Genomic DNA, 23151 nt, shown 5'->3' on the forward strand with positions numbered 1-23151 from the left:
TAGTCGGCAGTATTTATAGCCGTCAAGGAAGCGACGGAGCAGGTAGAGGAAGATTGGAATTGCCCCTGGGAGATGGTTTAATTTCGAGAAGGACAAGACATGGGGCCTTGGTTCTTCCCTTTTCGACGGCTGATTTGGAGGGCTCCCGCATCAGGGGCGTTTTGGTCATAAAAGTCAGTGGTCAATTTCGTCAAAGTGGAGGATTTTGACTAGGCGGAGGAGGCGCGTGGGGGTGAGCTGGTCTTTTCTTTGCGTGTGGACCAAGACTGGAGCCGGGCGGAGAAATTTTCTCCGTTTCAAACATGTGATCAACAAATCTTTGAAAGAGAGGAGGTTGACCGGGTTGATGTTGGTTGGGAGTGTTGAAAAATGAAGCGGTTGTTTACACTTCGTTTCTGCAAGGCGACGAAGACGAAGCCGGCATTCATTAAGATCCCCGTCACCGCTCGAGAGACGGCGACTGGGAGTGCCGGGTCCTTCTTTCTAATATTTACGACAATGAAATTTAATTCATTTTGTGTTTATAGATAGTAAAATCTTAATTTAAAGAAAATTGATATAGACATCTTACAAATTATTTTTTGAAAATATTAATTTAATTCATTTTGTGTTTATAGATAGTAAAATCTTAATTTAAAGAAAATTGATATAGACATCTTACAAATTATTTTTTGAAAATATTTTTATTCTTTTTACATTTTATACTATAGTTGGCAAAGATTCATTGTCAGAATCACTCGAGTCAGCTCAAATCGCCCTCAAATCTACCATGAGTCAAAAGTTTTCAAGAGAAAGAACCCGACTCATTGCCCCTGACTCGCCCGATTAGGTGAGGATGGCCCCTGACTCACTTAAAATTGCCGGACTCGGTTGCAGTAAAAGTACTACTGTTTTTAGAGAGCCGGAAATTTTACTTCATCCATATGCAGTAAAAAAAATACATTAAAGAACTCATGACCTGACTAATCAGAATCCATGAGTCAAGTTGTTGACCGAGTGACTCACTAGGTCATCTACAAAAGAGTCTGAGTCACAAGTTTGCCAACTATGTTTTATACATTATGAGTTTGCTTCAAACGATACGGGTTGCCAATAAGAACAAGATCTTCTTTGTACAAACGCTTCAATTTATGTTCACCTTTTTATATAGAGAGTATTTATATGGACATTTTCAAACTTATTCTTTTCAAAACTATATGTTAGTTCTTAGTTTAAAATGCATATTCTGTCTGTTTTCCATTATTTAAATATTTTTTTATTTTATAAACTTTGTATTCGTAATTTCTTACGGAATTCAAATGTTACTAAACCAGAGTTTTTCTTAAGAAAATCATTCAGCAAAGCCGGTTTGGCATTACTGTGGTAACTTTCCTAGTGGCTTTCATGGTATCAACTAATTGCTCATAATTGATGTCCTCATTTTGTTTGTAGTTCTTTACAAACAACTGATTTTTAATACTTCTCTAATTCTTCATTTGCAATATCGTTTTTTGTCTTGCATGCCACACCATGCACTCCCAACTGATTTATAACATTGTTGAAATTAATAATGTCAACTTCTATGAATCACTAATGTAATTAGTTTCAATTTTTTTATTTTTTTGCACCTTTTCATTACATAATTTGTCTGTTTTCATTCTTTGAGATCTTTTATTTAAATAGCATTTGGAGATAATAATGATAAAGTATGACTATATATGGACTTTTTGCTCCGCTTCTTTTTCTTTATTTCATTCTCCGGATTGATGCTAAGTCCTCGGACTGAACAATGAGAGGGTCATTCAAGCTCAGGTCGAGCTCCAGCGGGGTCTTTAATTTGTTAAATGACTTGAGCTCAAGTTGATATTGCGATACGTTCATTTAGTCTAGTATCAACTCGTTTAAACTCGACCTAACTCGAGTCATGCTCTCATGTATATACCAATTCCTCGGCTTCCTTTTTTAATATTCTTTTTATTCACGTCCTTTTTCCTCTCTCAGTGTACTATATGAAAATTTTATTTTCTAAAGAGCCTTTTGAGATCATTCATAAAGAGCTCATAAATTTCCTTTGCGCCAAAGGACAAAAGTACCTACTTACTTTACTTATTGGTTCAACTTCTAACAACTCCAACAATAGTCAAAAGCTAAGAACATTGACAGCTGACAACATGGACCAAGTGAACTAGTGACTGTTCATAGCACCTTATTTCAAAAAACACAAGATCATATATATATATATATATATATATATATATATATATATATATATATATATATATATATATATGATTCAGACATGACTATTGTTCATTAAAGAAGGCAATTTACAATCAACAGAGAGCACCACAATACGTGCAATCTTTGATCAAATAAACAAATGTCAAATAGTTGAACAAATAGAGAAGTTGGTTGTTGACTGGCGGCCAGCAATTAGCCGCGCAACACATGGGTCCGAATGTCAGAGAAATAGAACTCTTAGTTGAACCGCAACTAGAGAATTTGCAAGTTGCTGTAATTGACAAACTTTGAAAAAACGAGTCTAAGCTGTTTTAGAATTGCACAAAGCCCAAAGGTGATTGGGAGTTAATTAATTTTATATGTGGGAGATTGAAGGACTTGCGATTGGAACAGAAGAAGAAGAACAAGAAACTCCTTTCCTTTCCTTAATAGGCATTAATATTTTAAATTTTCCACTCATATCTATATATATATATATATATATATATATATATATATATATATATTAAGGTTGATAAGTTGCCAATATGTAAATAAAATAATTTTTATGGGCTGCTCTGTTACAACAGCCCAAACTTGCCTCTACCACTCGTTTATATGTCTTTTAAGTAGTAAATGTTTTACTTTTTTTGACCTCATTTCGGAGGTGTTTGACCCAATGGTCGAGGTGGAGAGTGGTAGGTGGCTAGTTTTTGTTTTGAATCCATGAGACATCAACCTTTTATGTTGCCAAAAGAAGACTACTGACATGTAAGTTAAAGTATGATGGTGATAGCACGACAAGGCACCAAAAGCAAGCCCTATATCTTGATGGAACGAATGGTTTTGTAAAAGCTTATGCTTTCTTTTGAACTGTATATGAAATACTTTTGTTCACTCATTTTGGCGTTTGTATTTTTAAGATGTGCCTTTATGCATTGAATAATACGGAAAAGTATCGGAAATGGCGAGAACTCGGATGAGAGATGGAGCTCCTTTTGAAGTGAAAAAATTGGTAGTATGACAGTATACATGATTAGAACAAAACTCAATGTGCGCCTTGCTATATTTGATTATTTTCTTGACAACAAAAGAATTCAATCGACCTTGTGGAAATTGTGAACAAGTATTGGCAAAAAACTATACAATTTAAAAATATAGTGCGAAGACAAGAAGGTGTCCAACCTTGGTGAAATAGTAAAACCACGCTAAAGTTTGAAGCACTTCAGTTAATCCAGCAGAAAAGGTAGGATTTTTTTGTTGTAGGGATTGAATTATAATTTCGAAATAACAGGGCCAAAATACAATGCTTTATATTCTTGATATAAGTTAAACAAAAAGACCTCTAATGTTTGATATATATTCGCAAGTGGTGTTTACTTTTTTTTTCAAGACAAAAACAGCCCACTAACATTACATGAGTGCTGCTTCTCTTCTTGACCATTTGTCGTGACTGCCGGGAGACCGAATTACATGCACCATCTCAGCATACACAATTAGAGTATGTTAGGTGTGGATCTTATTAATGTACATTTATTTTCATGTCCAAACATTGTACATGTATATGCATGAGATAATGAATGAATATATAAAATAACATTAAACATAAGTAATATGAGATAATGTTTATGTGATAATATAATTTTTATGAGATAATGCAAAAAAAAATGAAAACACTTTTTACTGTTTAAAGTAGTATATTGGTCATAGCGATATAGAGACTAACAATTTTAGAGAATTCTCCAATCCTTTTTTTTATGGTTTTCACTTTTATTGATACAAAAAGTTTTTTTTTTCTTATTAATAATATGAACCTTTTTGTCATACATAAAATAAAATAAAGTGCAAAAGTACATACAAGTAAATATAACCAGCTTAGGACAGCCGACCACTCCCATCCTCCACAAAAGGATGCCCAGCGATTATCAGCCAACCCATGCAGCCACTCTGCTCAAGGGAGAGGGCTAGACCAGAGAGGCCTGCTGTCTCTCTACATGCCGGAGGGGGAGGTTGTTAGTGGTTGGTGCTGAGGGGGGGCGAGGAGCTCGGAGAGAGTGGTTGTGATTCTGAGAGCTTGACATATTGGGAGGAAATGAGGAACGGAGTAGCTCGGGAATCGTATTTTACGGACTCCCCGACATGGGAACAGAGAGGGAAGCAGGCAAGAAGTTCATATATTGTGCGCACTGATATGCTTCATTCTAAGAAGCATTCACAATCACAACACATAAAAGCAGAAAAACGATAGTCTTCTCAAACGGAAGGTGGAAGGTGGCATTCCTACCCGTTACTTTAAAGAGAGAGACGGCTGGAAATAGGCGCCGGAAAATTTTGTGAGGCATACCTAAAGAGTTGGCTGGAAGTAGATGCCGCAAAATGAGACGAGACATGGGCCAGAATAGTAGAACAAGAAAAAACAATCTTTTTTTGCTCTAAAAGTAAATTTGTTTATCGTGTAAAGTTTTCTGTTGGAAGCAGTCACAAATGTGGTCACTTGAGAATGTCAATCAAAAGTTGAGGGTCCTTTTGTGCAACACTAAATCGAATTTACTGACGTTCTATTGATAGAGCAGTGAAAGCCTCACCGGTTACAGGCAGCCTTTACGCAAACCATTATTGACGACAAGCTTCGCGCCTCCTGCCGTCATTAGGATTGCCAGCTGACTGCAATCCAGGCAATTACGTGAGGGCTGGAAATTCATCGTTGGACGAAGAGCGTGAACGAGGGAGTTCCATCCAATGGAGTCGGATGCCTTGGCAAAGTCGAGTTCTGGAATGAAGACAGGAACACCATTAACGTGCAGCGAGAGCAATGCTTCAGAGTTTCCGAGAATTCGGTGATGGAAGGGGTCTACCTGAGGAGGAAGGGGAGGTGGGACACCATTTTATTGTATGATAGCCACTGAGTCTGAGAGTGAGGCCCTTCCATTCTGATTGTGGAAAACTTTTGAAAGGAACAAAAGTAATGGTTGACGAAGGCAGAGCTACAATGGTGGTGGTTTACAAAAGCCAGGGCATCTCCCTACTTCTTCCTCCTCGGTTACCTTGACCTCCAAGCAAGATTCCATGTCTGAATCATTGCCACTACTCTTCTAGATCCTGGCCATCCACTGCTCCTAGGAGAAGGTTTTTACCGTCGTTCAAGCACCGAGCAGTGCCTGAGTCAGAAATTTAATTATTTCAATTGAAAGGAAAGGGGAATGGATCATCTTTATGTGCATACGTAACGTACTTTGGCAAGTCGAAGGAAATCCAAGACTTCAAGCACGAGAAAGATCTCTGGGTTTGATAGGAATTTAATTGTAATCTTAGAACGCTTTTTAAGGACATCTTCTTCTTCCAAACTGTTCTTGAATCTACCAATCGAATGCTGGGCATAATCAACCCATGTATCTTAAAATAAGAACATGGGAGTCTTTCAGAATGTGTTCGCAGAACATGTGTTTTCGAAAACACAACGTTATTGAACGTCCTCTGAAGGTGCAAGTGGAGTCAATGGAATTTAAAATCGTAAGCTTGTTTATGTAATTGCATTGTGTTTTTCAGATCTCCAAAAGGTATTTGGTAGGAATAACATTGTGTTTTTCATAACATCTCTATTTTCATATTGTTCCAAATGCTGAACACGTTCAAACCACGTTGCTTGAAATAAAAGCACGGTCTTTTTCTAAGATGTATTCAAAGAACAATGTTCTGAAAACACAACGTTATTTAGCATCCTCCAAAAGAGGCAAGCAGCATCAATTGAGTCTTCAAACTATTAGCTGATTCACGAAACTGATTGGCATGCAAGAAAAAAATTAAAGTTAGGAGTCCTACCCCAGAAGCAGTTGTACATGGACAAGTAGACAAATGCTTATAGCAGCCCCAAAAAAAAAAGACGAAGAAGACAACCAAGTGCGGGTGATCACTGATAGTTGCAGAACGCAACTGCTCAAAGAGGAAGCGAGAGAGTTGTCTCGAACTTGACACGAATGGTATAATGAAATGGGGAAAGAGAGACACAATAGAAAAGTGACAGAGCAAAAAGGTGATCTTGGAGCGAGCATAAGAGGTGAAAATGAATGCGACGGATTCTCCTCACACTTCATTCTCAGTAATTTTTAAGATTGAACACCCTCAGCCTGCTACCAGCACCAGCTTAAGAAAGAAAGGAGCAGCATCAATGGCGGCAGTGATGGGGCTGCGGCCACAGAGAGTAGCTACGGCGATCAGTTGCAGAGATGGTGCTTCATGGCTATGTGATCTACTTGTTCTATGATGCAATTCTTCGTTGTGACAAAAAAGGACAAATTGAAGCGCCAGACAAGAAACGTTATTGCTTTACATTGATGAAACTGCTGAAATATTAAAGCGTACACATTGGAATTGCTGAGAAAAAAAAATCAGTGCCTACACACTACACATTGATGAAATTTCTGTACATCGATAGCACAACGCTTATGATCCTACAAACATGAAAGATAATTATGTCTTCCCAACCTCTAGAACACCTGAACCTTAGCTTATGATCAAATACTCATAATGAAGACATCAGGTGAAAATTGATCGGGAACTCATGATTGGTTGGTCCATCAGACTTCCAGAATCCCCGCTGCTCACAAACCTAGAATTCCTTAGCTTTTCTTCTGAGTTCATTAAGCTCCCGTTCAATCTCCGAATCACGGAATGGAAAGGATGAATTTGAACTGCTGCTAACAGCTGATCTACCAGCCGGAAGCTCACCACGCTATGGATAGAAGGGAAAGGAAAACAGGATTACAAATTATTCTATCTAGCAAAAATGCATGTTCAAGGTCAAAACCTCGTTTCAACTGCCCAATGGGTTGTTTGGTTAGAGGAAAACAAAATCACATGTTATGGTAAACTATGCAAGAAAAGTCATTGCCAGTATTTTCTCATCAAAGGAGAACTGTGCAACAAATATCCTTCGAGGAAACATCTTGGAATTTTAGTGGGCTGTCAATTGTAAGTGTATGAAACATGAAAACACTAGAAGCATGTATAAAAACAGAAAACACGAACAGGACATACTATTGCAACAAAGTTTGACTTATACTCTCTCAGGTAAGCCCTAAAAATTAAAATTCCTCGAGTCTAAAAAATTTGAAAAAAGCAATCTGAGATGACAAAATCGGATGCTGGTGGCTTGCAAGAAGCAAACAACCTAAACCAGTCAGTCTATCTCAACAAGTACATTGCCTAAGGATTGAATTGAATAAGGAACCTGATGCGGACAAGAAAAGGCCAAAGAAAGGACATTGACAGTACATAACACATACCATGGAGCTCCCTGTCAGTTCCTTCTTTAATTTTGCAAGGTCATCATCAACAGATGAACTTTCTAATAAGGCAAACTGCAAATCATAAAGATACCAAGTAAGCATTATTAGAATGGCAACATAAGCAGAATAAACTGCAATTATCAATATAAAAGATTTATTGGTACCTTCCCATCAAGATCATCAGTCGACAACTGATTAAGGGCCTCTGCCTGTGATTCCATAGCCAGCACTGAGAAGGCAAGTAAATTATTTCAGACAATGAAAAACAGACCTGAATTTTCAATCAGATCCGAACAAGAATATTATCTTTGGAACTTGGAACCTTAAATCACTAACTCATTAGGAGCCTACGGTCCTGGATGCTTAAGGTCCACAAGACCCCAACACACAACCTGTTAAAATATAAATCCTTCACCAGCACGTTGAAGAGGAGTCTCTTAGGATTCCACCTCCTTGTAGAATGTGTTAAAATATTTAATGTCCTTGTAACATGTGAAGAGTCTCCTAGGATTCTATGTTATAGTTAATAACCTTGTTATATGGGAAGTCTCCTAGGATTCTATGTTGTAGTTAATATCCTTGTAATATGTGAAGTCTCTTAGGTTTCTATGATGTAATTAATGTCCTTGGAGCTTGTGAAATCTCCTAGGATTCCACGATTGGAGACTCTTAGAATTCTGAAAATGAGATTATAAATAGAGGCCGTGCAAACCATTTTGGCTACGGCTTCTTCTCCTCAGTTTCTTCTTGTTTTCATTCTCTCTCTCTCTCTCTCTCTCTCTCTCTCTCTCTCTCTCTCTCTCTCTCCTGCGTGAGTGCTGTTTTCGGGTTACAGATATTGGTGCTACATTTCTATCATGGTATCAGAGCGTCAGGTTACGTTATCTCTACCAAACGAAATGCCCAAACAGGTCTGATCTGGTTAGAACTCTTTTCTCATCTTGTCTCTATCCTGAATTTACTTTTCTCTTGCGCAATTCTTGTTCCTTTTTCTTCTTGCTTACCAAGGACACATCTTGTTATATCGTGTCTTCTTTCCCTCTCATCTTCTACCTATATACCATTCCTTTCTGCTGTCATGGAAAACCTTTCGCATTCTGGCATGTCCTCAAGTTTTCTTCCTCACCTTATTACCGAAAAACTCAACCATGAGAATTATCTGATCTGGAAAAGGCAAATCATGCCTTTCATAAGAAGTCAAGGCCTCTTTGGACATCTCGATGGTTCAACAAAGGCTCCACCAATATCCGTCTTACAGGAAATAAAAAATGAGGCAGGAGAAGTTATTGCTGTTCATGAAGACAACAATCCTGAACATGCTATGTGGATGAGACGTGATCAAAGTCTGGTTGCGTATATTTTGTCCACTTTATCTCAACAAGTGTTACTTTCAGTTTCTGATGATTGTACTGCAGAAGAATTATGGGAAACCCTTGCTAATACCTTTTCCCAAATATCAGAAGCTCGAATTATGTACTTAAAGAAAGAATTTCAGAATTTGAGCAAAGGTTCAACGTCTATCATGGATTATTTGGGGCGTATTAAGGCCGTCGCAGACCAACTTGCTGCCTCAGGGAATAACATTTCTGATAAGGAAAAGGTGCAGCAAACCTTGAATGGACTTGGGCATGATTATCATGCTTTTATTACAGCTCTTGAGGTCCTTCCTGTTCTGCCTTCCTTCAACGAACTACAAGGTAAACTTCTCCAACATGAAATGAATATGAAAAGAGTCATTGAAAGGACTGATCAAGGGAACTCCCAAAATGTGTTGGCTATGAATGTAAAGTTTGGTAAGAGCCATGGGAACTCCAACCATGGTGGTCGTGGCATTCTACCAACACCACATAACCAAGGTATGTCTCCTTTGGATACTTCAAGAAAAATACCAATTTGTTTTCAGTGCAACAAGAAAGGACACATGAAGGCACAATGTTGGTTTAATCCTCAAAATAAAAACAAAGGGGTAAGACATGATTATAAACAAGGAGGACAAAGTTCTAAATCCACCGCTGAAGATATGCAACAGCTATTGATGGCCGCATTCTCAAAGATGACTATAAAGCAAAATGAGCAGGGAGAATGGTTCTTGGATTCAGGTGCAGCTACCCATGTGACAGGAAATGCAGGTAAATTGACTAACTTATCCCCTCATTACGGTAGAAGTTGCATTATAACAGGTGATGGAAAATCTCATCCTATTACACATATTGGAAATGCACATATTCCATTATCATCCTCGTCTCTATCACTGTCTAATGTTGTTCTTGCTCCCAATATCAAAAAGAACATCATATCCATTTCTAAACTCATTGATGATACAAGCTCTTCTGTTGAATTCACACCTTCTTCTGTCTATGTCAAGGACCTCCAAACAAAGAAAATGTTCGCTAGAGGGGAGCGTCAAGGGAATATGTACGTCCTCAAGGAATGTCTACCCAAGGATTCATCCACTTTTGATATAGGATTGAAGACATTTTCTCTTTCTCATAATGCGTCATCAGTGCCAAGTTCTTGCCATTTTCAATCAAAAGTAAGGGGCCCTAACCAATTTTTGGAGTCTGATTTGTGGCATAGTCGGCTAGGACACTGTGGTCGACATTTCATTGAAAAACTTGTCACAGATAGTCTCATTCCAAGATCAAGTTTACCTCTTACTTCAAGTGTCAAAAAATGTTCAAGTTGTGGACTTTGTAAGAGTCATGTTTTACCTTTCCATAATATAAATCAAAGGGCTTCCAAACCTTTTGAAACTATTTTTTCTGATGTATGGGGGCCAGCCCCTATTGATTCCATGTCTGGGTCAAGATATTATGTCTTATTCATTGACTCTTACTCACGTTTCACCTGGATTTACTTCATGAAACACAAATCAGAAGTACCTCACATATTTCGAAACTTCTATGCCATGATTCAAACTAAATTTTCATCCAATGAGGTGCATTTTCAATGTGATGGAGGGGGAGAATATTCCTCGCTTGATTTTATTGAATTTCTACGTGAAAAAGGGATAACTAGACAAATTTCCTGCCCTTACACACCACAACAAAATGGTGTAGTTGAGCGGAAACATCGACATATAGTTGAAAGCGCCATGAACATGATGCATGATACTAATGTGCCCATTTCCTTGTGGACTGAAGCCTTCCATACTGCTGTATACATAATAAATTGTTTGCCTATGACACTCTTGATGTCTAAATCGCCATATTTTACACTCTTAGGCAAACAACCTGATTACAAGAACTTGAAGGTTTTTGGTTGTGTATGCTATGTTCACGTTGATGCTGCCTTGAGGAACAAGTTTCAAGACAAAGCTATTCAATGTAGATTCGTTGGATATGCTGATGAATATAAAGGTTTTCGATGCTATGATCCAACAACTAAACGTATCAAAACTTCAAGAAATGTCATTTTTGATGAACATAGTTTTGATAATACAAATGAAATGCCTATGACCATTGAATCTTATGATCCCTGGACCAGTACACAGTTATTCAATGCAGATCCTGTTATAGAAAATGATGTGCCTCAAAGTGAAGATTCAGAGAGAGCAATACAACCGTCGGATATGGCTCAAAGTGAAAATCAAGAAGATCCAACACAGTCATCAAGTCATCACGAAAACAATAATGAACAGAGCAACGATGCACATCGGTATTCGGGTCTTATCTACAGTCGACGACTAAGGGACAGAGATGCTCACAGTGAAGAAGACAACATGCCCCACCTTAGAAGATCCCAACGCATTCGTCATCCCATTCACAGGTGGGTTAGCTATGATTCTTTATCACTTGATTTTCAGTTATTCATGGCAAAAATTGGCAAGGAGGAAGAACCTACTTCATTTGATCAAGCATCAAAATCACATCATTGGAGAAAGGCTATGAAAGAAGAAATGGATGCCTTGCATGAATGTGGAACATGGGAGATCGTTCCGAGGCCACACGAAAAGAACGTAGTGGGCTCCAAATGGGTATACAAAATTAAATACAAACCTGACGGCAGCATAGAAAGACACAAAGCAAGGTTAGTAGCAAAAGGGTTTACACAACAATATGGAGAAGATTATGATGAGACATTCAGCCTTGTGATCAAAATGGGAACAATTCGCGTGATTATATCATTGGCAGTTGAATATGGATGGAGACTACATCAAATGGATGTGAAGAATGCTTTTCTTCATGGTGATTTAAGGGAGGAAGTATATATGGAACAACCTCCAGGATACACGAAAGGAGACTCTCATGCATGGGTTTGCAAACTAAGAAAATCTATTTATGGACTTAAACAGGCCTCACGTTCGTGGTTTGACAGTTTCTCTTGCAAGATTCAAGAATGTGGTTTTCGGAGATGTCCTCTAGATCACTCTCTTTTCATTTATCGAAAGGAAAACATATTTACTTTACTTCTTATATATGTTGATGATATTGTTATCACAGGCAATTCAGAAAAACACATAGAAGAAGCTAAAGTTTTGATGATGCAAAACTTCAAAATGAAAGAGCTTGGTGATTTACGATTCTTTCTTGGAGTGGAGATTGATAGGCACAATAATCGCCTCACATTGACACAACAAAAATACACGTTGGATTTGTTGAAAAAGTCAGGTATGTCTGATTGTAAGCCTGTTGGAACTCCTAGTGTTCTAAATCAAAGACTAAGTGCTCAAGATGGGGAGTTATATGAAGATCCTACGCAATATCGAAGTATTGTTGGGGCACTTCAATATCTTACATTTACTAGACCAGATATTATATATGCTGTGAATCAAGTATCCCAATTTATGCATGCACCTAGAGATACTCACATGGATGCTGTCAAAAGAATATTAAGATATCTTAAAGGGACAGCAGGAGATGGCTTAGTTTATGGTAAGAGTGAAATATAACTACTGGACATCAACTTATGACATTCACAGATGCAGATTGGGCTGGAGATCCCGATCAAAGAAAGTCCATTTCTGGTTTTTGTATTTTCATTGGACGTAATCTTGTGTCTTGGAGTTGTCGAAAGCAAAAGGCAGTAGCAAGATCCAGCACTGAAGCTGAATACAGATGCATGGCTGCAGGTACTGCTGAAGTTACATGGGTTAGACATTTGCTAGAAGACATTGGAGAAAAGATTAAAACATCAATGTTAATGTGCGATAATCAAAGCGCTATTAACATTGCCTTTAATCCCGTACAACATGGTCGAACAAAGCACATTGAGATTGATCAACACTTTGTTAGACAAAAGGTGGAAGACAAGGAAATTCAGCCTATTTATGTTCGTACAGATGAACAAGTTGCAGACTTATTTACAAAAGGATTAACAAAGGAACGATTCTGGTTTCTAAAAGGCAAGTTGTACATGGTGCAAAACCATGCACAACTTGAGGGAGGGTGTTAAAATATAAATCCTTCACCAGCACGTTGAAGAGGAGTCTCTTAGGATTCCACCTCCTTGTAGAATGTGTTAAAATATTTAATGTCCTTGTAACATGTGAAGAGTCTCCTAGGATTCTATGTTATAGTTAATATCCTTGTTATATGGGAAGTCTCCTAGGATTCTATGTTGTAGTTAATATCCTTGTAATATGTGAAGTCTCTTAGGTTTCTATGATGTAATTAATGTCCTTGGAGCTTGTGAAATCTCCTAGGATTCCACGATTGGAGACTCTTAGAATTCTGAAAATGAGATTATAAATAGAGGCCGTGCAAACCATTTTGGCTACGGCTTCTTCTCCTCAGTTTCTTCTTGTTTTCATTCTCTCTCTCTCTCTCTCTCTCTCTCTCTCTCTCTCCTGCGTGAGTGCTGTTTTCGGGTTACAGATATTGGTGCTACATTTCTATCACAACCACCATCCCCCATGCGTGCCCAACGCCCACCTCATCCCCAACCCCTAAAATCTTCCCCCAAAAAGGGAAAGGAGTTCCAGCCATACTTATATACCCATGCCATATCACATTTGATGAAATCACCAATTTCTGACAAAATCCATGCAAATATTCCCTTTTCAGCTCAGCAAGGGTAAAAAAATCCTCCTATCCTTGTCTTCCATCTCAAATGCAGAAACTGCACTGCTGGTATTGATATCTCTCAACATCTCAGTTAACTCTTGTTACAGTCGTAATAGGCACACGACACAGTTCAGTTGGAACTGTGTTATTTCAGACATTGAAGAACAGAGTAATTTTCCATCGGATTTTGGTAAGCATATGTTTTTTTTGACCTTGGAATTTTAAACACCAACTGTTTAGGAGCCAGAGATTTAGATATTTAAGGCCCACAAGCAAAAAGGGGGAAAACGAAAAAAGGGTTCCCACCAGGTAGCAATTTTAATATATATATATATATATATATATATATATATATATATATATATATATCCATATTACATTAGACAAAATCATTAAGTAATCTGACATATAATCGAATCAAATATTTCATTTTCAGATCATCAGGAAAAATTTCCTCCTACCCTTTTCTTCCATCTTCTCGAATGCAGAAAGTGCACTGCTGGTGTTGACATTTCCCAACATCTCGTTAACTTTTGTCGCAGTCCTAAAAGCCACATAATACAATTCAGTTGGAAAATATAATATTTGACTTCTGTGTAAAACAATTATGACATGAGGTGAGAACAACTTTGCAGATTGTGCCCGTGCTTTTAGCGTATCTTTCTTCGATTTGGCCTCCTGTATCTTGCTCTCCAGAAGCTGTCCAAAACAAAAAGTTCAACAAGACTAGTCTACAGTGACAAAAGGTAACTATTATCTACAGAAACAAATATTTGACATGCCCACCTAAACACAATGAATATAAAACAATTTGCCACTTGTTCAACCCATATAATGCATCAGCCATTGAGCAAATAGCACCACTTATTGTAACTCAAGCATGGAACACAAGATTTAGGCTACTTAATAAGTTTAATATAAGAATTTATACTCACAGAATAGGTATTTCCAGATAGAAGTTGCACAATAAGCCATAAGAAATGCAAAATGACGGTGCCACAAAAAGCATAAAATTATACATATTTTCACATCGACAACTAGATATGCAATGTAATGATCGAACAAACTTTAGATTATAATAAGAATCTACATACAAGCTTTTAAACTACTTCACTGACCATTATATGTAGTGTCTGGGCGTAAAGACAGTTCATCATACTCAAGGGCCCTCACAAACCACCCCTTTCCCATCTATCATGTGAGTTTTAAAATTTGAAATCTCCAAAATTCAACAACAAAAAATGAGTTTTGCTCAGTCCATGGACATGAATGGGCATGCATTCCCTTTTCAGATCAATATGAATAACTACACTACCATTAATACTGTTGCTGTACCAAAGCTGTCACCTTCCCACCAACCTCAAATGCTTCTGTACTTGTCGAAATAGTGTCCGTTGTTGCATTAAAGCAAATTTTATACTCACTTTCATTATAAAGGATTGGGATAAGGAATGCCCTTGCTAAGTACCTAGCTCCTATACCTAACCAGCATCTCAGCTCAGACAACCTTGAAGTTCACTACCCACTTAATAACTTACATAAGCTTCAGAAGTTCAAATTTTAAATGGCACAAAAAAACATATGACAGAAACTGGATTTATATCTCTCTATTTCCGCATTGTTATGTCATGTGTGCTGTTAATTCTTACCAGAAAATTCTTTGAGCTCACAGAAGATTATGCAAGGCTCCAACAACCCTGCCTCAAATGAGTCTGATGAATAAACATCTAGGTTATAAAAGGATATGCTTCCCAAGTTTCAGAGGTGTTGTTTAAGTTAGCTGATTTTCTGCACCTTATCTAATAAGAGAACTGTTGATCCTCTCCCAATCCAAATTCTAACATGGGCAACCAACAGATGATGATAGCCATGCAAGTGAAGTAAATGAATAGGATTGAATATTCAAGCCTTCAAGGAATGTTCGGATATGAAATAGTTGACATGTTTGACTTGTTGGGTGAATATAACTAAGTTCACCATAACCTAAGAATCCTACAATCAAGTTCTTTAGAAGCTTGCATTGATAAAAATCTCAGTCACTGCTAATTTTCCTTTGAGTTTCAAAGTATGGCCTACAAAAACACATAAAAGCAGTAAATTCATCAAACAGTTTGGCATCAGGAAGGCACCTTCCTAAAGGATCATAGACCAAAGCTTTATAAACAATGTTTGCCAATAATGAAGGGTTTACCAACCATTTTGTATAAAAGATGGTTGTTGTGATCAGACACCAAGTGGGCCTACGGAATATAACCCAGATAGATGAGCATCTTAGAAACAACCCACACAAAAGAAGCTCTGCAGAGAAGAGTTGGATAATCTCAAGAACAGCAGAGGAAACTGGTTTCTAGTCATGTCCATGCAGCATGTTGATTGGTCAAAAATAAAGTCAGGTGCATTTCTAAATTTCTTTTTGAAGCCAGCCAAGTGTCTATGAAATTTAACATTCTTTCATTTTAGATTCAATGTGATTAAGGATGATAGCAGGAGAAAGAAAGGGTAACCCTGATATTTTATCCCTCTTGGTGCTAAGCATATCAGATGCATGTAGGACTTCAAAAGCCTTGGAGTGACCCGTATAGTCATAATCAAAGTCAGTTAAAAAATAGAATGATAAAGTGCACTCTTGATCAGATATAATTAGGGAAGAAAATAGAATGGATGTGAGACTGGAAAGTCAGAGAAGGGGGTGGGGTTGAAAAACAAGCATGTTCAAGAGTGCGGTTAAAAAACAACAGGATACCTTTGTATTGCTGACAAGATTATCGACCACGTTTTTCTGCTGATCAAGTTGACTTTTCAAGGATGCTGCATTATCCTGTAAATCAAAAGACATTGGTAAAGCTAAATTTCAAAAGTTCATGCTAGTTGAAGCCAAAACCTAGAAGGCCAGAACCGAATAAACACATAGCTGACTGCTCTCATAAATTTATAAAAGAAACAGACCTTAATAAAGCTCATGCATCCAACTGGTTAAAGAACTTAATAAAGAACATGACTGCATCAATTTGTACCGCATAAGATTTTCGCCTCTTAAGAGCCTCTCGAGCTAAATCTTCATCTCCTTTTGAAAGAGCAAGTTGAGCCCTTCGATACCTGTAAAAGCAAAGGCACATTGGATGAGAAATAAGACACGGTCAGCATGAGTTTTCCATGAGAAATACTCACCATTCATCTGAAGCCTGTTCTGCAGCTTTATACTTGTTCTCCAATCTCTTCTGAGATGCTAAAACCTTTGGGGAAAAATTAAAAGAAAGCAAAATTTTAAAAGCGTCATGGCAATAAGATAAAATATCATGTAGAATAAGCAATATACCAGTACAGGATTAGCACAAGAAAACAATTGTTCTCAAAGAAACATTTTACTTTCTCTATTATTTGATATGCAAAACTGTTGACATCACTGAGGGGAAACAATAGAAACCTGTGCAGTAGCTTGGCGCATCTTTGTCAAATCATCATTCATTTCAAGTACTGCTTGTTCCAATATCTTCTCTGGATCTTCTACAGAACTCAATAGTGCATTTGCATATGACTGCAATCAGAAGACAAAAGGCACTGATACAAAAGAATTGATAACATCAACTTCGAATGAAGAAGATAGATACAGCATCCTTTGCCTCACCCTAACAACTCTTGCAAGTCGATCAAATAAGTTCATCCTAGCACCAAGAGCACCTCTACCACGTCCAACATGTCTGGATCTATTTGAATAGCTGGTGCATATGCCTGATACTTGCAAAGCTTCAACTATAAAGTAAGAATACATCAGATTTTTTTCATAGAAGGGGGAGGGGAAGTTGGCTGAGGAGGACCAAGGAATAAGATTATTATTCAAATACCCAAGTAAAACAAGTATTCTTTTCTGGAATTCCTTAAATTGATTCACACATCTGATGCTTGTAAACATTCACACAAGATAACTCATGCCTCCTTTTAGGAGTTCGGATACCGTACAAACTTCATCTATGATCTTATAAGCAAGTGCTTTTAGATTTAATCTGCATGACTTATTTCATTGTTTGATAAAAATCATCTGTTAGATCACAAAATCCTACATGTACAAAGGATTCTACAGCACTTTCTCACGAAAAAATACCAAATTTAGTCTAGAAAATAATAAAAACATATCATTCCATCACAAAACATGATCCAGAGGTCAATTCATATTAATATGGTTGGAGATTCGGCAAGCAAAATTGTGATTCAGCCAAGTGAAATAGGCTTAGACTGTTCTTGAGTCAAAAAAGGAAAATTCAGTGGAGACAAATCTCATCCAAATTTCTGAGTGAAATTGCCTATTTCAGCTGCCACAATCATGAAGAGTTGGCAAGTTTAGATGTGTCCAAACCACATTTATCAAAAAAGGGCCTTGTTGAGGAAAAGGGGCTTAAACTTCTCTCAATCTCTATCTACACACACAGAGACACACATGCACACATACACACACAGAGATATATCAGGAACAAACACTTCAACGGAAACATAAAGAAAGAAACAACGTATTCTACTGTTGGACCATCGGGACATTGTAATATAGCAGCTATATAATGGGATACCAACTCCATCACACTAGCAAGCACCTCAGACTTGTACTCCAAGCTTCCCCTTAGGAAAGGGTCCATGAAAGCAACCCTTCTGAAGCAGAAGCTTTAACTTGATTCAATTGGTTTTTCCTTCCCTTGGATAGGACTTGGATGGATTCCATCCACTACTCCTTCCCTCTGTTGAGCCATTGGAGGGGGGAAATGGAGTGAAGTCATTGTCCTTCTGCTTTGGAGCAGAGTAACCAAGGAAGCGAGAGTGAGAAGAGATTCAGGAAGCAGAAGCAGAAAGAGAGGCCCTTCACAATTTTCGTAAGTAGGAAGCAGGAACAAACTAGAAATTAACAAGGAACCAAGCTGGAAATGCATAATAAAGCAAACCACAGGTGAAGAAAAAATCTGACCAGAAGCAAATTGGAATAAAGAAGGAAATTAATTTAGTAGAAAGAAGAAGCAACCAGGAGGAAAAAAACATGATCTTTCTTACCAATAAGAAATTATAACTCATGATTAAGAAACTAAAGGGCCTGTAATATGATAGTATAATGCACACAATCAATTAACAAGACATATTTCTTACAAGCATCCATAGGTTGACCGAAGAGTTGTGCTTACCATCAACTAATAAGCAACATCACATATCATAGAATAAGCCACATTTACACATCTTCTTAATTTCCTCCCATCAAATAAAGTTTAGAGATCTTTAAAGTTGAAGGGCCTTCTTTGCCCTTATTGCCTTGATACCATCGTTTTTTTTCATAGAATTAACTTTTAGGTTTGGGTGAACATGAAATTTCAATTTTTTTTAGAAAAACAGTAGTGGGATATGCAGGAATAGAGATTCCCTATTATAAGAATTTTCATTCCTAGAAATTGGAAGCACATCATACGAGAATTCTAAAAAATAAGCTGGCTTTCATTGGAAAAGAGATCTCACTCTCCCCTGAACGGAACCTTCCATTTAAATGGGAAGAGCTCCTACGAAAAAAATGTGCTTACTTTTTCCTAATCTTGCTTCCCAGACAGTGCAGAAGCACCTAGATTCCCACTTGTGCTTCCTAGGGCCATAGGCATTTCTAGTAACTTTTGCTTTGGAGTAGAGTCAACTTCGAGTAGAGTCACCTTCCACAATAAGCAAAGAGTTAGTTCCACCATTTTAATGTTCTAGTAGCTCATTCGATCAGGCAGCTAGATCCATCCAACTTACATCATAACAATCTTCTCAATCCCAAAAACACAACCTTCCATCCTGATTTGTCCTCCTTTATCCCCTTCATCTTTCCCTTCTTCCTCTTTGCCTGTCCAGGACAAGGCTGCGCAACCTACCTACATGAAGAGAAGTAGAAGGCAAATTGCCAACTGTAGCCAGGAAGGCGTTCAAGGAAGAGTTGAATTTGATCACAACAAGGACCTTGTCGAAGGCTTTCTCGAAGGAAAGTAAGGAAACTGGTTCTGAATCCAACCACAACAAGAAGGAAAATATAGAGACTGGCTTTGAGAATGAAAAATGTTCTGATGCCTTGAATCAGCTGGCTAGGATCAGCAAAAGATGTTGAACCAGCAGATCTTCAAGCAAGAGCCCACTGCCCTGATGATCATAGCAAAGGAGTAATCCAAAGAGATATCATATTGAAGAACTACACAGACCCTCAAATTTTGGTGGAACAACATTACAGACAAAGTTGCAGCAACAAATTAGTAGACTATATCGAAGATGAGACAATACTCAATTCAATCATCTTGCTATTACCAGCACAGTGGAAGGCTTTTCACTTTTCAGATGCCGGATAGGGACAAGTAAGATTACAAACATGGAAGTCTATTAGGCCCACCAGTTAACACATGTTTCCAACTTCCAACGATTCGGTTAAAACAAATGATAGGAGCATAGATCAAGTACTTATTAATTCCCAATCCAAGAAGCAGTAAGTTTCTCATTCTCAATCGATCTAAAATCTAAATCCTTACTGAAGTTCATCACAATAAAACCATAAACCCATATCATGATAAGCTGGAGATATCATTTTAGACACAAATTGTAAACTTGCAATGATACAGCTTTGCTGACAGTGGGTGCCCTCTAATTTTTAAAAATAATGTTCCCTGTTATATGGCATTAATTGAAAAACCACAACTTTATTTTATTTTTCTTTGTTTGCTTACATCTCCGTTTCACTATTTTTGTACATAGTTGTCTTTCTGTATATGATTTGTAAAACATACATGAGGGACTAAAAGAATACAATGGAAATAATTCAACATGTGCATCCTTGATAGTCCTATGCTATGATATGTCATTCGTGAACCCCATTTCTAGTGATGTAGTAATTGTCTCAACTCTCAACTTCAATGTTCAAGATTTTGCTGGAAAACCATCTTCTATCTCTTTTGGGATTTCCTTAACGTATGCCTTCCTCTTGCACAACATCTAGGCTTTCCAGTCATTCATTTCAAGCCCATTGGCCACTGAATTTTCAAGAACAGGCAAGAGAAGTTTAGCTAAGGAAGTACGCTAGCAACCTGCTGAAAAGATATGTAGTTTCTTCTCCACATGAACAAAACGAATGTTGAGTCAGCAAGTAGGAACTATTGGAGTGCTCACATAATTTTACAAATTGTGAAAAACTAGAAAAGTAAATTATAAAGTCATACAACCTGCCACAAAAGATACATAGTTTCTTCTCCATATAATTAATATGCTGAGTCAACGAGCACAAACTATTCAAGTCTTCCCACAAAATGCCGTAAACTGGAAACATAAACAATAAAATCATGTCAACCTAGCACCTTATAGATAGATGCATGAAACTTTCTCCACTTTATTTTAGAACAAAATTGAATATTTCAACATGCGCTCTCCGAGAAATTACAAATCACACAAGACTTCACAACTTTGCAATAAAGCAGGCACTTCAGATTTTTTTTCTTGGTTCCCCATTGACTAAGGGCTATGTACATTAAATTTCTCCATGTATTTTCAACTTCATACAATTTGTATGCCATAGACAGCAAGAAAAGTTGCACCTAATCCAACTTTGCTCATTTTGCCAGCATCACATGAAACACCTTGTTATTTAACCTCTTCTGTTTCTGATCTAGTAGTTCATTAAGCATCTTTGCTCGACTGAGCTCCCAAGTTATCTCTGATATGCAATCAGCGTTCTATTAGTTCCTGGAGCGTATCAGTAGTTGAACAAGCCCTTATTGCACAGGCTAGTAGCTAAGAAGCTCTTGAAGTGTCCTTAAAAACTCTTAACGCCTATTACCCCTGCATGCACTTAAACTGAATTCAGAAGACCTGTTATTAGTGAAAAGATATTGTAGGACCGCCTAGTATTTCAACAACTTCAACAAACGAGAAGAAGTAACCGCCTAAGAACAAAGAAGCGGAAGGGGAAAAGACGCCAAGCTATCCTGTTCCAAAGCACACAATGTATTCAATTTCAATCATTGCCAGAAAAAGCAGTCAAATAAAAGTGTAAAAAGGTGCGAATCGACATATGTAAGCAATCACACGCCAGCCATTCATGTTTCATTCTAGGGAAATTTCCCAGTTCCCAGGAAAAAAGGTACGTCCTTCAATTTTCCCACAGTTACAGAAACCCATACAGAATTCAGTTCAGTTCATACTTGAGGTCGTTCAGATTGCATGAGAATTCCTACCCCATTAGAAATTACCTATTCTCGTTCCTGATTTCCGGATACCCACATAAGCAAACAGCGGCAAACGAGAAAAAACAAGGCAAAGTCATTAAAATTACCAAGTCTGGCATAAGACAAACGCATTTTCAGCTAATTTCCCAGCACCCGCTTGTTTTAGAGAAAATGTTCGTTCCTTTTGTTCAGAATTTTCCTTTTCTTTTTTGTCATTTCCATGGTCATGCATGATTTCTAATGGATATTCATTCATGTTCTTCCCTCCATCCTCAAAGAGAGTAGCAACATGATCTACAAATGGAGAGAGAGAGAGAGAGAGAGTACCTCCGCCATTGAAGAAACTAGTTTTTTTATTGAGTACAACGGAAGAGAGATGAACCCTCTTTCTTCTAGAGAGGACTATCCCATTGGTTACGGTGGGCTGGAGCAGCTTGAGCGAAGAAGCGTGAACTGACGATGACGATGTTGGTGATGGTGTCGATGGTCTCAAACTCAGACATCGGACGTTAACCAACGATGAGGAACCCATGAAGATGTCTCCCCCAACAAAGCAAGAAACTTCAAGGGGGTATTGAAGACCCAAAGCGGACAAGGCTTTTCTCCTTTCTTAATTTCCCTCCAGAAGTCCAAGAGGAGAGGGAATCGTGCTGTTGCCGCTCTCGGCTCTTTCGTTTGTGGATGAAGGGAAGAGAGGAAGACGGTGCCTTGATTGAGGTGGACGATTTTTCCTTTTCTCTTTTCTATTTTTGATTTTCAAGTTTGCTTTTTTTATATTTTCATTGGCCCGAAGGATGCAGACTCAGTTATCAATTTGAGATGGAGACCACCACGGAATCTGATGACCGCTCAGTGTTGGGGACGTGGCGATTTGATTGGGGTCCGTTTGCTCATATAGCTCGCTGAGCAGCCAGATTCATATGAAGTTCTTTTTTACATCAAGGGTTCTTACCGAAAGCGCACATTATGATTTGAAGATAATAAAAGAATGTGTCTAACGGTCGATATTATTAATTTATTATCATTGCCTGTCAAATTCAAAATGATCTGTAAAATTTTTTCTATCCACATTAAGCCAGTGACAGGTTAACATTGACCCTCCAAAAAGTTACTTGAAAATTATACTTAATTGTTAATATATGTACGTTGCTCTTCATAATTTTACTTGATGAAAAGAAATATTATTTTAAAAAATTAACTAATTTCCATATAATTAACCTTGTATTAATCTTATTAGGCATAGTCAAGTCATGGGCATCAAGAAGATTTACAACATTCTTTCCGCCAAATTATTTTTAATAACATTTCACCCTTTGGAATGTTACTGAATTATATTTACCTTTGCTGATACACATGGTTTCTCTCCGATACTCTTCTCGCTTTGATGAAGAAAAAAACATTGTTTAAAAAAATCAACTGATGTACATAGAGTTAATCGTGCATTCGTATTACCGTGCGTAA

General features: G+C 37.7%; 1 protein-coding gene across 1 annotated transcript; it reads right to left on the reverse strand.

Moving 5' to 3' along the window:
• Positions 1-6503: 6503 nt before the first annotated feature.
• LOC116250795 (probable membrane-associated 30 kDa protein, chloroplastic) lies at positions 6504-22435 on the reverse strand. The gene is made up of 11 exons (XM_031624730.2): positions 22018-22435; positions 17115-17239; positions 16914-17024; positions 16658-16722; positions 16504-16585; positions 16233-16307; positions 14118-14188; positions 13951-14033; positions 7649-7713; positions 7482-7556; positions 6504-6928 (listed from the first exon to the last, which is right to left on the reverse strand). Exons 1-11 carry the CDS (start codon positions 22220-22222, stop codon positions 6806-6808), a joined length of 1080 nt encoding a protein of 359 aa, XP_031480590.1. The 5' UTR covers positions 22223-22435; the 3' UTR covers positions 6504-6805.
• Between the last annotated feature and the right edge of the window lie 716 nt (positions 22436-23151).

Source organism: Nymphaea colorata, chromosome 3 (assembly GCF_008831285.2).
Source record: "Nymphaea colorata isolate Beijing-Zhang1983 chromosome 3, ASM883128v2, whole genome shotgun sequence".
Classification (NCBI taxonomy): Eukaryota; Viridiplantae; Streptophyta; class Magnoliopsida; order Nymphaeales; family Nymphaeaceae; genus Nymphaea; species Nymphaea colorata.